Source organism: Cnephaeus nilssonii (genome assembly GCF_951640355.1).
Source record: "Cnephaeus nilssonii genome assembly, chromosome: 5".
Classification (NCBI taxonomy): Eukaryota; Metazoa; Chordata; class Mammalia; order Chiroptera; family Vespertilionidae; genus Cnephaeus; species Cnephaeus nilssonii.
In genome coordinates, this window is record NC_137076.1 from 108239363 (window position 1) to 108254097 (window position 14735).

The 14735-nt window shown below is 67.1% G+C and overlaps 1 protein-coding gene across 3 annotated transcripts; it reads right to left on the reverse strand.

Annotated features, from left to right (window-relative positions):
* Positions 1 to 1816: 1816 nt before the first annotated feature.
* Positions 1817 to 9683, reverse strand: CHST12 (carbohydrate sulfotransferase 12). Of its 3 annotated transcripts, none has more exons than XM_079772901.1 (2): positions 9532 to 9683; positions 1817 to 3537 (listed from the first exon to the last, which is right to left on the reverse strand). In XM_079772901.1, exon 2 carries the CDS (start codon positions 3473 to 3475, stop codon positions 2243 to 2245), a length of 1233 nt encoding a protein of 410 aa, XP_079629027.1. In that variant the 5' UTR covers positions 3476 to 3537; positions 9532 to 9683; the 3' UTR covers positions 1817 to 2242. The 3 variants fall into 3 exon arrangements, with proteins under 3 accessions (XP_079629027.1, XP_079629029.1, XP_079629028.1); XM_079772903.1 differs by lacking the exon at positions 9532 to 9683 and adding an exon at positions 6239 to 8055; XM_079772902.1 differs by lacking the exon at positions 9532 to 9683 and adding an exon at positions 3717 to 5081.
* Positions 9684 to 14735: the final 5052 nt, after the last annotated feature.

The window sequence follows — 14735 nt, forward strand, 5'->3', positions numbered from 1 at the left end:
AGCTTCAAGGGCAGGCAGGCGAGACGGCCACACTCCTCACGCTTCTGCCCCCAAAACGCCCCGTGCGCCCAGCTGACCAGCTCCCGGGCAGCCCTGCACCGGGAGGGCGGGCGGGCAGGGCAGCTCCTCCAACTGCCCCGTGAGGCAGAGCCCAGTGAGCCCGCCCTCACCCGTCAGACCGTGCTGCCAGCGCCCAGGCCTCGCTAGCCGCGCCGCGGAGAGGAGACTCTAACCCTGGCCGAAAACCAGCTTAAAACCCATCAGAGTGGAAATTCCTTCAAAACAGATGATGAAGGCACCACGGCGGAATGACCTAAGGCAGCGGTCGGCAAACTCATGAGTCAACAGAGCCCAATAGCAACAGGACAGCGATTGAAATTTCTTTTGAGAGCCAAATTTTTTAAACTTAAACTTCTTCTAACGCCACTTCTTCAAAATAGACTCGCCCAGGCCGTGGTATTTTGTGGAAGAGCCACACTCAAGGGGCCAGAGCCACATGTGGCTCGCGAGCCGCAGTTTGCCGACCACGGGGCCAAGGGAGGGGCAGGAAGAGGGAGCTCTCGGCACAGGCCCCAGCCAGGGCGCAGGCCCCCCCAGACCCAGGAGTGAGGAGCCGAGGAGACGGGCCGCCCGCAGCGAGCACACAGCCCAGCGGGTGGTGACGTTCGTCTGGACGTCCTCGAAGCAAACCCATCTGAGTGAGAAGCTACCAACAGAGGCGGGTGCCCAGTGCCACGCACTACGGCGGCTGAAGAGGCTCAGACCCCCTGCCGTGGACAGGTGGCCCCTTTTGAAGAAAACCAGCTGCTCAGACACGTGGCACAAATGTTCCCCACACCCACTCCTTTGCTGACAGCACAGACTCCACCACGTGCGTCAAGCCTTACCCAGCCTCCAGGCCACTGCCCCCCAAGCCTGCCCTCCCCTCACTGCGTGTCCCCGAGGCTCAGCCACTGGCCTGGGACCTCCCCTCCCCTCAGACCACTGAGCTCCCCCCACGGCAGGGCCCCTGCCCTCGGGGACCTCCAGCTGCGCACAGGGGGCAGACCCGGTGGAACCCGCCGTGGCCAAACCCACCGTGGCCGTGGCTCTTCAGGCAGTGACTCCAACACTGGGCTCCATCTCACAGAGAAGGCGGTGCCTCCACCACGGAGGGTGGGGCCGAGTCTGCTCCCCCAGGCCACGGCTCAGACGGGGGAGCCCCTCACACCAGGCCACGGCTCAGGTGGGGGAGCCCCTCACACCAGGAGACCCAGAGGGCTGCAGGCAGGCGCCAGCCCCTCAGGAACCGGACGAGGGCCCAGAGCCCCCGATAAGACGAGGTCAGACCTGGTCCAAACACCACCAAACGGCGCTGAGGCCTCACCACCGACACGTGCACCGCACCACCAGCCGAGGAACGGAAGCAGATGACTCGGAAGAGCCTGGGGACCCGCGGGCCAGCGACGTCCTCGAGGGGGACCAGCCGGGCGCAGGGAAGGGGGAGCTCGCCTTGCTGGCGGCCCAGCCCCACGACCGCGAACCCTCCGTGCGGATCAGACACGAAAGGCAGCGGGGGCTGGCATCCCACCTGCGCCCGGGGCCCGGCTGCCTCCACCCGAGCGCACCGACCGACCGCTCACCCCTGACCCCTAACGGAGCGCCGGCTAACGGAGCGCCGGGGCCTTCACCAACAGGCGAGGCCTCCTTTGTGCCGAGGACCAGGGCTCATCCCACCATTGGTGACGTTTCTGAGCATGAACGTGGCCATGACGCGGCTCAGAGCCTACCGTGTGCCCTGCTCGCTGCGCCCGAATGACCACACGAGCAGGCGGCACAAGCAGACGTAGAATTTACTCCCTTCTTCCCTCCTCCCGTCTCCTATTAAATATCTGAAATATATTAATCTTAAAAAACACTATTAACACAGTTCTGGCCGAACACAGGCCGCGGAGCGAACAGCAAGTCTGAACCCCGAATCACTTTAAAAACTGGGGTGCGGGGCCCCCAGCTGCCCCGCGGCCGACCCCGGGGGCTTCTCTGCCCGCAAGGCTGGGGGACACGAGGCCACAGAAGGTGCGGTGCAGCCCGGCTCCGTCCCCGGGATGGCGAGGCTCAGCAGCCGTCCCCGCGTCTGACCGTCCCGGGTCTGACCATCCCACGTCCGACCGTCCCGGGTCTGACCATCCCACATCCGACCGTCCCGGGTCTGTCCTCAGCGGCCGGCCAGTGCGGCTGCTGGTCCCCGCCCCGCGGCGCGGGCTCAGTCCCTCAGCAGGCTCTCGGGCTTGGGGTAGCCGAAGAGCACGAAGTCGGCCTCGTAGAGCTTGTACAGCTGCCGCCGCCAGGCCAGCGGGATCTGGGCGAACCAGCCCTCCTCCCAGCTGCTGGCCGTGCGGTTCCGGTAGCTGGGCGGGAAGTGCAGCCGCCGGTCCACGCCGAGCAGCCGCAGCAGCTGCGCGGCGTCCCGGTCCAGCGTCTCCAGCTTGCCCACGAAGTCGTACTCGATCTGGCAGGGGTGGCAGAGCCGGTGCACCTGCCGCCAGTGCTCGTTGAAGGGCGCCAGCTGCTCGGTGCGCGGGTCCAGCAGGTACTGGATGAAGTTGGCGAAGGACACGCGGAGGCCGGCGCCGAAGGCCTCGCGCACGGACGCGGGCGGGCTGGTGCGGTTGGCGTAGGCTTGGAGCATGGGCACCGCGAACCGGCGGTAGAACTCCTCGTTCTCCAGCTCGAACTTGCTGCGGAAGGCGGAGATGAGGCGCACGAAGGGGTCGCGCACGAACAGGAACTTGGTGTACTTCCTCAGCCTGACCTTCATGAGGTGGCGCGACAGCTTCCCGTAGCGGCGCCAGAACTTGCTGAAGGTCAGGTGCGTGCTGGAGTTGTGCACGAACTCGTGGGGGATGGCGAGGGGGTCGCGGTAGGGCGCGCCGCGGCCCAGGCGGCTGCCGCTGAGCACGATCATGATGCGCTTCCAGTTGGTGCAGGCCGCCTTGGGCACGTAGCAGTAGATGACGCCGTGGCGGTCGTCCACGATGAGGTGGTTCAGCTCGTAGCTGGGGATGTCGTCGAAGGAGCGCTCCTTGGCGGGGAAGGCGAGGCTGGCGTTGGCGCAGAAGTCCCGCAGCAGGCTCCTGCGCGCGGCCTGCTCGTCGGGCTCGGGGCCGGGCGGGGCGCGGCTGGACCAGTCGTAGCCCCGCACGCTCTCCTCCAGGCCGCCCTCCAGGCCGCCCGGCGCGGGTCTGCCGGAGGCCGGTGGGGGCGGCTCCGTCTTTCTCTTAGGACCGGCGCCCAGCAGCTTCTCCAGGAACTCATCCACGTCCGACGGGAGGGCCGGCCCGGGGCTGGGGGGCGGCCCGGGCGGGTGTGGCGGGGACAGGGCCGTGTGCAGGTAGAAGTGGGCGGTGCCCACGCTGTCCCAGTACACGATGATCAGCAGGATCATGAACACGGAGCCCAGCGCCAGCCACAGGCGGAACAGCCGTGTCTTGGTCATCCTGCTCCAAAGGCGGGCCCTCGCGGGCTCACTCCAGCTTCATGGGAGCCGACGCTCGGGAGCTGCAAGGCAACGCAGAGCAGTTAGCGCCTCGGCCCGGCCTGTCCTGCCCCCGTCCTTCCTCCATGTCCTCCTCCAGGGGCGTCTGGCTCCCTCCCTCCTCCCCCCTCCCCCCTCCCCCCAGCACTGGGCTCCCTCAGGAGCTGTGGCTTCTCCGGGTCACGTGACCAATGCTGCTCACAAGCGCCCAGAGGAGCGAGTGTGACTGACAGGTGACCCTGAGGAGAGGAAGGCCGGCGGAAGGCCACGGGCGGGACGTCCCGCAGGCGAGGAGAGGACCCGAGGATCCGAGCCCAGTGACGGCGGGACGACGAGGCAACAGGCCTTTCTCGACTTCCCTCCTCCAGACGGGCAGCGGGAGAGCTTCCTGAGATGAAGGTGAAACCGTTTAAAAGGAAAAAGAGGGGAAAGGAACTTCAAATGTCAGTGACCAGTGAGTTGGGTTTTCAAGGTCAAGGCTAACAAGCAGGGAGAAGCAGGGTCAGCCAGGGTCTCACCCGAGGACACAGCCCAGGCCGCGCCCCGAAGGCTGAGACCCGACCGCACACCTTCACTCCTCGTTCAGCCACGAAGGTGCGTGCGCAGCCGCGGCCACAGCGCCCGCCGGTCCCAGCCCCGGCCCCACTGCAGTTTAAGGAGAGGCCGCTGAACGTAAGGAAGACACGGCCCCACGTTCGAAGGCCAAGAGGATGTGCCCGTTGACAGGACAGCCACAGGGACAGCGCCAGCGATCTGACTAACTCAGCCCAGGAGCCGAGTTCTCTCTGGGGTGCGAGGCCCCGAGCTGGCGCTCACGACACCCCCAGCACAGGCCAGACCCCCGCCCGAGCCCTCACGGCACTGAGGGTGCGAGGGGCGGAAGGGGCCCAGCCGGCGGGTCTGCCGAGTGGCCTGGGCCGTCTCTCCCGGCCCGGCTGCAGTGCTGCGTCCTCCGGGACCACGGGCCTCTGCTCGCGGGCACGGCGCCCCCCGCCAGCTGTCCTCGCGCCCGCTCCCCGCCTCCCAGCCCGGGCTGCGCTGTGCCCGCTCCCTGCCGGAGGCCCTCCCGGCAAAGACCAGGCCTGCAGCCTCCCCCACCAGCAGCCCCGGCTCTCAGCGCGGCGGCCAGGCCTGTGTTCCTCTGCGGGACCCTCCCACCCGCGTGCTGAAACGGAGACCAACAGGCCACGGGGGGGCCCACAGACAGCCACTGTCCAGAGCTGCCCGAGGGCCGGCGCGCGGTGCGGGCCGCCTGCCCATCCGCCCGCCCACGGGCCTGGTCGCACCTGATGCAGTCTGCCCGGTTTTCACCAGACGCTCGGGTCTCGCGACCTTTATTTCTGAGGGAGTTCGCTTCTTGCCCAGCTCCCCAGCTTCTGAGCAGGAGCCCAGGACACGCGCTGCGTTAAGAGCGCGAGAATGTTCCGGGTTCTACTGATTCCTGCCGCTGGCGGGAGGCGGGGTGCGAGGCCTGCAGTCGTGGGGGCACCGCCAGGGACTTGGCAAGTTTCTGTTCGTGGCCTTGGCCGCCCGCCCGCGCCGCCCAGCCCTGCTCCCCAGCCCTGCGGCCCAGCCCTGCCGCGGAGCCGATGCTGAAGCTGCTGGGAGCCAGGTGACCCCCCCTCCCCCCCGCGCAGTGGCCCTCCACTCCCCCAACGAGGCCACGTGAGAACAATGAGGGTCACATGATGAGAGGGGAAGGTGCCGAGGCCCCGGGCGACTTGGAAGTGGAGCGATCCCCCGCCCCTGCCCCCGCCCCGCGGCCCAAGCGCAGCGGCTGTCCACTCGCTCGCTCCCGCTGCCGCAGCCCCACCCCCACTCCCCCAACAGAGGGGACGTCAGAGCACGCCCCGTCCACACTCCCGAACTGATCCCCGTTCCCGGAAGACGGGGACGTCTACGAAATCGCCCACACTCCGCCCAGGACGCGAGCAGCGGACGCGCGGCATTGAGGCTGGAACCCAAAGAACTCTTTTCTCAGACTCAAGTCAATTCCCAGAGAGACTTCAGGGTACGATAATGATGATAAATGTCACCGTGACGGAGGCTCGCCTTAGGATGCATCGACCCCGCCCTCCCGGCCCCTCCCCTGCCCACCTCCACCCCAGCCCTGGCCACGCTCCAGCTGACCACACAGGGCCACGGCCTCCCTGCTTCTGCGCACGCCCCTCGGATCACTGGAGCCCACCAGCTCCCCGTGTCCAGCCCTTACAGCGGCCTGTGACGCGCTCTGTGCCTGGGATCCTGCACCCCATCTCTCCCCCTGACCCCTGGCCCCGCTCAGCCACATGGCCTTTCTGTGCATCAACAACCCTGACCGCCCGGGCAGGCTCTGTCCCCTGTGGACTCCTCCCTCCCTCCTGATCTCTGCTCACAGCTCACCCCCTCGGGGAGGCCGCCCAGGTCGTGCCCCGCCCACGCTCCCCCCTCCATCCACCTCTTCTCCAGGTCCCTTCCAGCACACAGAAGGGTCTCAGGTCTCGGGTTAGATTCCTGGTCAAGGGTATGTACCTGGGTTGCAGGTTCCATCCCTGCCCATCGGGGCAAGTGTGGGAGGCGACCAATCAATGTGTCTCACACTGATGTGTCCCTCGCTCTCCCCCTCCCTCTTCTCCCCACTTTTTCCCCTCCCTCCCTCCCTTCCATTTTCTCTAAAAATCAACGGAACAAACATCCTCGGGTGAGGATTAACAGCAACAACAGACCCAGAGAAACACGACTGACCTGATTTCGCAATTTTTGAACCTGGGTGACGGGTAAAGGGCCCGTGGTACCGTCCCCCGACTTCCGTCCGCAGTGTGTAAAACCCCCTCACAACTAAAAGAAAATAAGCTGAAGGAAGTGCCAAAGCTCTGACGTGACCACAGCCAGGACAGCGGACAGAACAGTGACGGCGACGAGAGGAAAGAACAAGCAAGCTGATCCGAGGGGGCTGGTGAGTGATCCCCAAACAGGCGGCCTCCTCTCCCAGGGCGTTCACCACGGCTTCGTCTCTGTTTCATCTGTTTCATCAGCGTTATGCATCTGTTTCAGATTCAGTCCTTCTGGGGCGTTAATCACGAAACACAGCAGCTCCGCCTCGCTCCAGGGCCCCGCCCTCTCTCCCAGGGCCCCCCTCGCTCCAGGGCCCGCCTCCACCCTTCTCCCCCATTCTTTTCTGCGGAATCTTTGGGTTTCTCTCCTGAGGAGCAGCCCAGCGCGATAGAACTGTTGGGTTTGGCGTGGCCTTCCCGCTGCCCACTGGCGGGTGCAGGCTCTCTCCCTGCTGGCCCCACAGCCCGCCTGTCACCCGCTCCGAGGCACGTGGTCGCCCCCTCAGGGTCGCGGACACGGTCTCCGGTGGAGGGCTGTCCCGGGCAGCGCACCCCGCATGTCCCCGCTCCGCACAGCAGCTCATCTTCCCGGAGCCGGTAAGACCAGGCCTCCTCTGCTTTGTGGACGTGTACTCATCGCAGCCCCGCGCTCGGCCAGCGGGGAGCGCTCCTCTCCAGCTCCAGCCCGGGCGCCTGTCCACTTCACCAGCTCCGATCGCCACCTTCCCACACCTTCCCTGTGCGAGCCGGGGCCTGGCAGGCGCCCCACCTCTCAGCTCACCTGGGACCCCCTCTCCTGACAGAAATGCTGTCCTCCAGCTCTGCTTTTTCTCTAATGTTTTTATTGATTTTTAGAAAGAGAGGGAGAGACAGAGACAGCGATGAGAGGAACATCAATCAGCTACCACCTGCACAGCCCCCACCGGGGATCGAGCCCGCAACCCAGGCCTGTGCCCCGACCCGGAATGGTGACCTCCTGGCCCCAGCGGCCCCACTGAGTTCATTTCTGCCGTTTTTAGTCCGAGAGCTTTCTCTCCGGCCTCTGCTCTTTCCTCAGCACCCGGTTCCTGTGCCGGGGACGGTTCCTCTCGTCTCCACGTGTGCATTAGTGACGGCTGCTGTTCACGCCTCTTCCTGCCCCCCTCCCCGCCGCCCCGTGGGCGAGGCCCCCTCTTCCAAACCCCAGGCTTTCTTCACAAGACCTCGGTTACCTGTTCCTAGTTAAGGGGGGCGGGGGGACTAAAGAACCTGGAAGCTTTGATCCCCGGGAGGGGTCAGTAATTAGGAGCCTCATCAGCCAGCACCCCAGCTGGGCCTCCTGAGGGGCCCCCATCACCCAGCAGCCTCCCTGCTCTGCACAACAGCCGTCCTCCCCCTCCAGGGCGGTGCCTCCTGTCCCGCTTTGGCAGCAGCCGCAGAGCCGGGCCCCTGGCTAATGGCAGGAAGCATGGCGGTGTCGTGTCCGTTCCGTTGGGCCCTCTGTGCGCCCATCGCTGGAGAGGCCAGCCCGGCCACTCGGGGGGTGTGACCCCGGCTCCTTCCCGGAGAGACGATGCCACGGGAAGGAGACCGGCTCCATCGGTTCCAGGACTCCGACCACCAGCGCAGCCGGCACCGCTCTGCCCGGCAGAAGGTGGGCCGAGCCGGCAGGAGCGCAGCCACGGGACCAGCCGGGCGGCCGAGGTCCCCGAGGTCCCCCAGGTCCCCGAGGTCCCCCAGGTCCCCGAGGTCCCCCAGGTCCCCGAAAATGGCTCCGAAAAGTACAAGCCCCCCCTGCCCGGGACCCTGGCCCGGCCTTTCCAGAGGAGCGGCGCCGCAGCTCAGGAACGTTCGCTCGTGACCCGAATCCACGCGCGGGGTCACCCACCGGCGAGCTGGGCTCCCGCGCCGGCCCCTCCAGCCGCTACCGCCCGTGTTTCCGCCCTCGCCCCTCGGAGGCAGCCCGCTCCGGCTCCCGCCCGCCCTGCAGCCAAGTCTCGGTTCCTTTTTCCTCCCCCCCCTCCCCCCCTGCTGACCGCGAATCCCCGCTTCCTCCCCGCAGGACACCCGCCCCGCACCCCGCTCAGCCTCACCTCCACCTCCCACCCGGGCCCCTCCTGTCTCCCTCCTGCTGATTTCTACACGGACCCGCCACATCCCACCCGAAACCCGGACTCAAGGCCCTGGCTCCAGGCGGAAGCCCCCTCCAGCCTCCCCGGCCCATCCTCGACCCTCCCACGGCCAGCGAGGGCCCACGGCCCGGTCCGTCCGCGCCCTGCGCGCCCCGCTGCCCTCCACCCTCCGCCCTCCGCCCTCCGCGGCCCGGCTCGGTCCCCCCACGGAAACTCCGCACCAGGAACCGCACGGATCGCGGCTGGCCGACGCCGGCCCCTCCCCCGCCGGCAACTGGCAACGAGCGGAAGCTCCTGTTTGTGCCGATGAGCGGGGCGCGGAGGGCCGGGGAGCCGGGGAGCCGGGGGCCGAGGGCCGGGGGCCGGGGAGCCGGGAGCCGGGGAGCCGGGGAGCCGGGGAGCCGGGGGCCGGGGAGCCGGGGGCCGGGGAGCCGGGGAGCCGGGGGCCGGGGGCCGGGGAGCCGGGGAGCCGGGGGCCGGGGGCCGGGGAGCCGGGGGCCGGGGGCCGGGTAGCCGGGAGCCGAGGGCCGGTCTGCAAGGCGTGAACCATCCGGCAGCTCCGGGCCGCGCTGCAGCCCCGACCGTCTCGGTCTGGGGGGACGCGAGCCCGGGCTGTCCCGGCCCCACACGGAGGGCAGCCCGCGTCTCCGGGGCGCGCACAGGAAGCGAATAACGGAGCCACGGCAGACACGGCGGCTCCTGAGCCCCGCGCCGGGCGGCACCTTCTGCTGTGGGGCCGGGCCGGGCCGCGCTTCCCCCGCGCGACAGGCGGGCGCGTCGCGGGCCCGTGGCCGCGGGGTGGGGGCTGCGGAGCCGCCGGAGCAGCGCGCTGGGCCGGGCCGCGCGTCCACCCGCCGGGCTGAGCGGCATCCCCGCCGCTCGGAACCGTCGCTGCCTTTCCCTCCATCACCGCCCGCCGCCGTCCCTCGGCGCCGCGGGCACCGGACCAGAGAGGGTGCGAGCCGGGCCAAGGTCACACAGCGACCGGCGGGGCCCGGCCGGGCGCCCCGGACCCGCCGGCAGGGCTGAGGCGGCAGGGACCGCCGACCGCGGGACCCCGCCCCGCACCCCGCACCCCCGCGCCCGCACTCACCTGGCGCCGCCGCCGCCGCCTCCAGACCCGCGGACCCTTCCGCGGCCGCCCCTCGCCGGCCCCGCCCCCGGCTCCGCAGCCCCGCCTCCCGCTCTTCTTCTCGCGAGAAGTCGCGACCCGCTGAGGGGCCACGGAGGCCGAGGGGCGCCAGCCCTGAACGCGCCTGCGCCCTCCGCACCCCGCCGCCGCCCTCCCCCGCCGCTGCCATGTGGCGCCGTATTTACGACCTGGGGTGGCCCCGCCCCCTTGCCCAACAGCCAATCCTAGTCCTCGGGTCCCGGCGTTGACTCCGCCTCCAGCGGGTCTTCTCTCCCCCGCCCCCCACCGGGCTGTGAAAGAACGTGCGGTCCGCGGCCGGGCTGCCCAGCCGCTGAGACCCGCGCGGCGATGCAGCCATGCGGTCCCGCTAACCACACGCAGGCAGCGCCTCTGGCCGCCGACCCGGCTGCTTGCGGAGGCCCCGAGGCTCCCAGCCCGGGCCTTGCACTCGCTGTGCAACCTGGGGCGAGTGACTGCACCTCTCTGAGGCCGCCTCCAGTCCATCACCGCACAGGGACCTGGAGACCCAGCGAGGTGATGCGCTTAGCAAGATGCACTACGACCCTTGTTCTTAGTGTCGATGGCTTTATTTTAAGTGTGGTAAATGCACGTAACATAAAAGTTCACCGTTCTTTAATGTACGGTTCAGTGGCATTAAGTACAGAAAGTTTTCAATCAGCGATGTTTTCCGTGTTCCTCCCAGTGGACAGCGCGGGCTGTCTTCTGATGGAAGGAAGGCCGTGGTTTTTTTTAACTATATTTACTTTTATTGATTTCAAAGAGGAAGGGAGAAGGAGAGAGACAGAAACATCAATGATGAGAATCATTGGTCGGCTGCCTCCTGCACGCCCCCCCTCTGGGGATGGAGCCCGCAACCCCCGGGCGTGCGCCCTGACGGGGGATGGAACTGTGACCTGCTGGTTTATGGGTGGATGCTCAGCCACTGAGCCACATCAGGCCAGGCCTGGATCGTTCACTTTAAAATGGTGTTTTATCATATAGATTTCACTTGTTTTTAAAACACACAATTCTTACTTTAGCAACGTCGCTACATTGTATGTCTCTGAAATAGCTACTTAGTACCTCCTCACTTACAGATAAGGCAGCGGAGGCTCAGAGAAGTTAACCAACCAGCCAAAGGCACCCAGCCAGGGGCTAAGTGACAGAGTCTGGGCCAAAAGCCAAATCCGGCCCCGGAGCCAGAGTCCACGCACTGCAGAGAGCCCTGGACCGAGGAGGGCCCTGCTCTGAGGGACTGTGAGCAGGCCGCTCCGCCCTGGGCATGCCCCCATCATGACTTCCACCTCCCCCTCTTCATGGCCCACAGCTCCTTCAAGCTGGGGGACCTCGAGGGCTGCGTTTCCCCAACCCTCCACCTGCCCCCCAGGACCCCTGGGTCCCTGTGCAAAGGCTGCGGCCTCCCCAGCTGGCCACAGCCGAGCCCCGTCTCTGTGCTCAGTCTGAGCTATTGCGACGTCCCCAGCGGAGACAGCTGCTCTGGTTTCATAACCTGCGTTGCAAGAGAAAAGACAGAATTAACGAGGCCTGGGCCAGGGAGTGTCGGCGCCGCTGAAGAGGCAAAGGGAGGTGCTGTTACTGGGGTGCTTGGGTCACTGTACCCCAGGAAAAGGACACACAGAGCAGAGGTCTGAGAACTGCAGGTTCGCTCGCCTCCCTCGCGGGTGGTGGGAAAATCCAAGCGGACGGACAGGAACCCCGAGCTGGGCCCCCCGCCCGCCAGGTTCACTGCTGTTGCAGAGGTTGCTTGCGGGAGGTGTGGTCCTGGGCGAGGCAGGAAGCTGGCCGGTGCTGGGCGGTCACCGCGTGCGACCGTGGCAGCTGCTCCTGTTTCCGTATCCTTTCCCCCAAAGAGGAAGGAGAGGGAGGGAGGGACAGAAACATCCGTGATGAGAATCATGGACCGGCTGCCTCCTGGGGATCGAGCCCACAACCTGGGCCTGGGCCCTGACCGGGAATCGAACTGTGACCCCCTGGTTCATAGGTCGATGCTCAACCACTGAGTCACGCCGGCCGGCTCCTTATCTGTTTAATGCTTCAAACCAGCAGCAGCCAACCTTTCTGACCTCACGGACTGGCAACTGCTGCTTCAAATGATCCCCAGCCCCTGGGCGGTCCCGCAGGCTGCGGATGGCAGGAGTGGTGGGGGTCCCGGCCCCTCTTCTGCTGGGGGACCTGCTGGAGGCGCTGTGGCCGTCCCCACGCAGGGTGCACCACCCTCCTTCGTCTGGGTGGAGCAGCGCCCCCAGCAGGGGTGGCTTGGCAGCGGCTGAGCCTGCAGAGCTGAGGAAGGTGAGGAATGGCCGCGCCATCTCTGTGGAACCAGGCTCTGTGCCCGAGGCTCACCTTCCTTTCCGTGTGGGCAAATGCTCGACCTCTCAGGACGCACGTAAAGCTCTCGGCAAAGAGGCCCGGCGCCCGGCACCCGGCACCCGGCACCGGCACCCCAGGCGCCTCCGTGGAGCAGGTGTCCAGGCCCCGGGGTCCGGGGGAAGCCCTCCCGCCCAGCGTGGGCCCAGCCCCAAAGCAGACCCTGCGGGGTGTGGAGTTGGTGGAGAAGCATGTGAGGGCGGGAGACAGGTAGGAGGGGACAGCCCGGCGGTGGTGCTTCCTGATCAGAGCACCCTTGGGGGCAGCTGGGCCCCAGTCCTCAGGATGGTCCACCAGAGGGGGAGGCTGGCCCGTCCCTGGGCGGGGGGCGCCGCTGGGGCTGTGACATCCCGGCTCTTCCGGGCTGCGCTGCGCAGACGGCTTCCTGCCCAGGTTCACCTTGGACCCAGTGCACAGAGGGGGCGGGCACCCGGCGGCCCTCCCAGCCTGCTCCCTGGTCCAGGACCAGGTGCCTCGCCCACGCCACCCGGTTTCCACCGCGGCTCTAGCAGGTGCTCACAGAACAGACACTCCTTCCCTCCGAAGCTGGAGGCCGGGGGCGGAGGTCAAGGTCAGCACTGAGGTCTGGCCCCAGGGGAGGGTCCTCCTGCCCCCGCAGCTCCCCGCGCCCTGCGTGGTCCTGCGCTCGCGGCCGCATCACTGGTCCCTGCCCCCATCACAGGGCCGTCTCCCTCTGTGATTCTGTGACCTCTCTCTCATGAGGACCCGTGTCTGTGGGTTGGGGCCACCCTACACCCTACACCCAGGAGGACCTCAGCTGAGACCCTTAGCGGGCCACCCTGCAAAGGCCCTGATTCCAAGCCGAGGCACAGCCAAGGCTCCGGGGCAGCGCTTTGCCGCGAGGAGGACGCCGACCCTCCGGGCCGTAGGCCAACCCACCAGGACGGCGGCTCCACAAGCCAAGGGCGGAACAGCTCGCGCCTCCTGGGAGGGGCCCGGGTGGCCTGCACCTCACCCAGCACACCACGCACCCCCAGAGACACGGGTATTCACACCACGCGTGCACGCAGGTCCACACACACCACACACATGGTCAGGCACACACACACGTGTGTGCTCACAGACAAGGCCTGCACACAGCATGCACATGGTCAGACACACAGGCAGGTCCACACGTGTGTGCTCACAAAGACCCGCACACAGCACACACATGGTCAGACACACACACTCAGATCTCACACACGGACAAGGCATAGCCCTGACGGGGCTCTGATCCCCCGAAAACTGTAACTGGGGACCCGTCAGCTCTGGAAACGTGGGGAGCACCCTTTGGAAGGGGGGGTCCCCGCGCTGCCTCAGGCCCCGCCCCGCTGAGCACGGCTTTGACCTCAGAGCACAGCCGCTTTCCGCGCTGGTCCTGCCTCTGCAGAGCTGCCCGTGCCAGCCCTCTGCGCACGTCACCGTCTCACACGCACCCTGTGGTGCACCGTCTCCTTCCGTGCTGGGCCTGGGCTTGCTGCTCACGCCAGCAAACAGCAGAAGCTGGCTGTTTTTAATGTCATTAACGTTTACCCTAGGTCATCCATGAACATGCTAACCACCCAGATCGTTCAAACAAGGTACCGCCCGCCCACCCTCTCCCGCCACCAAACCCCGGGACCCGCGCCGAGGCTGTCCTCCCAGAGCCGGGCCACGCGACACACCCCTGCACCTACACACACACACATGTGCACATACACGCGTGTATGTGAACACAGTCCCGCCCGGCGTTCATCCCCTGCATGGTGTCCTGTGTCGGACGCTCCAGGAGCTCGTCCCGCACCTGCTCCTGAGGGACGGCGTCGATGCGCAGAGCCGGGGGTTGGGAGGGACGAGGGGACGCAGGGGGGACGGGCAGGTCCTGGGACGGGAGAACATTCTCATCTTCCCCCGACGCTGGCTTATCTGGGAGCCCGTGTGCACACGGTGGGGACCAGTGTCCCTGCAGACTGGCCAAGGCCACCCCAGGGGCGTGAGGGTTCATTTCATGGGTCAACTTGTCTGGGCCACGGGCCCAGGTATGTGGTCACACCGGCCCAGATGCCGCGTGGCCCTGCTGTTCCGACGAGATTAACCTGGAAGTCAGGGGGACTCGGAGTCAAGCAGATGCCCCTCCCTGTGGGCCTCCTCCGATCCGATCCGTGGGAGGCTGGGCGGGAGAGGGCTGGTCCGTGCGAGGAGTGTGGCCTCCAGGCGGCCGCGGACTCCAGGCTGTGGCATCGGCGCCTCCTGGTTTCCCACCTGCCCTGCAGGTTTCACATCGCAGGCCCCGCCATCACGTGAGCCAGTTCCTTAAAGCAAACCGCCAAACCGCTCTCCTCTTCCTCTTTTGTGCACACACTCACACATGCACACACAGACACACACACCCTATCGGTCCTGTCCCTCTGGACTGCCCCAACTACTGCACAGGGCTGGGGACAAGCTCTCTTGTGGGTGCCACTCGTGTCCGTGGCGTCCTCACTTGCGCCAGGGCCAGAGGGAATGCCGGGTCCCAGCCCACGGAGGGCACCTCCCGGAGCAGGAACCGGATGCGCAGTGGTTCTGGGATGAGCACCCGCAGTCGGAATCACCATAAAAGCCGAAGTGCCTGGGGCGGGGCTCTGACACTCACGGGTGGCCCCTCCTCTGAGGCGGCTGCTGAGACTGCTGCTGGCGCTACGGCTGCAGGAAGCCGGCGGGCTGCCCACAGCGCCCCTGCAGGGCCTGTCTCTCAACCCAGCTCCGGGGCAGGGCCGTGCCGGACCGGCAGCTCTGCCCGGCTCTGCCTGCCGTCC

Bases quoted from the DNA above. Each gene is read 5' to 3' on its own strand.
- CHST12 (XM_079772901.1), bottom strand. From the start codon at position 3,475: ATGACCAAGACACGGCTGTTCCGCCTGTGGCTGGCGCTGGGCTCCGTG.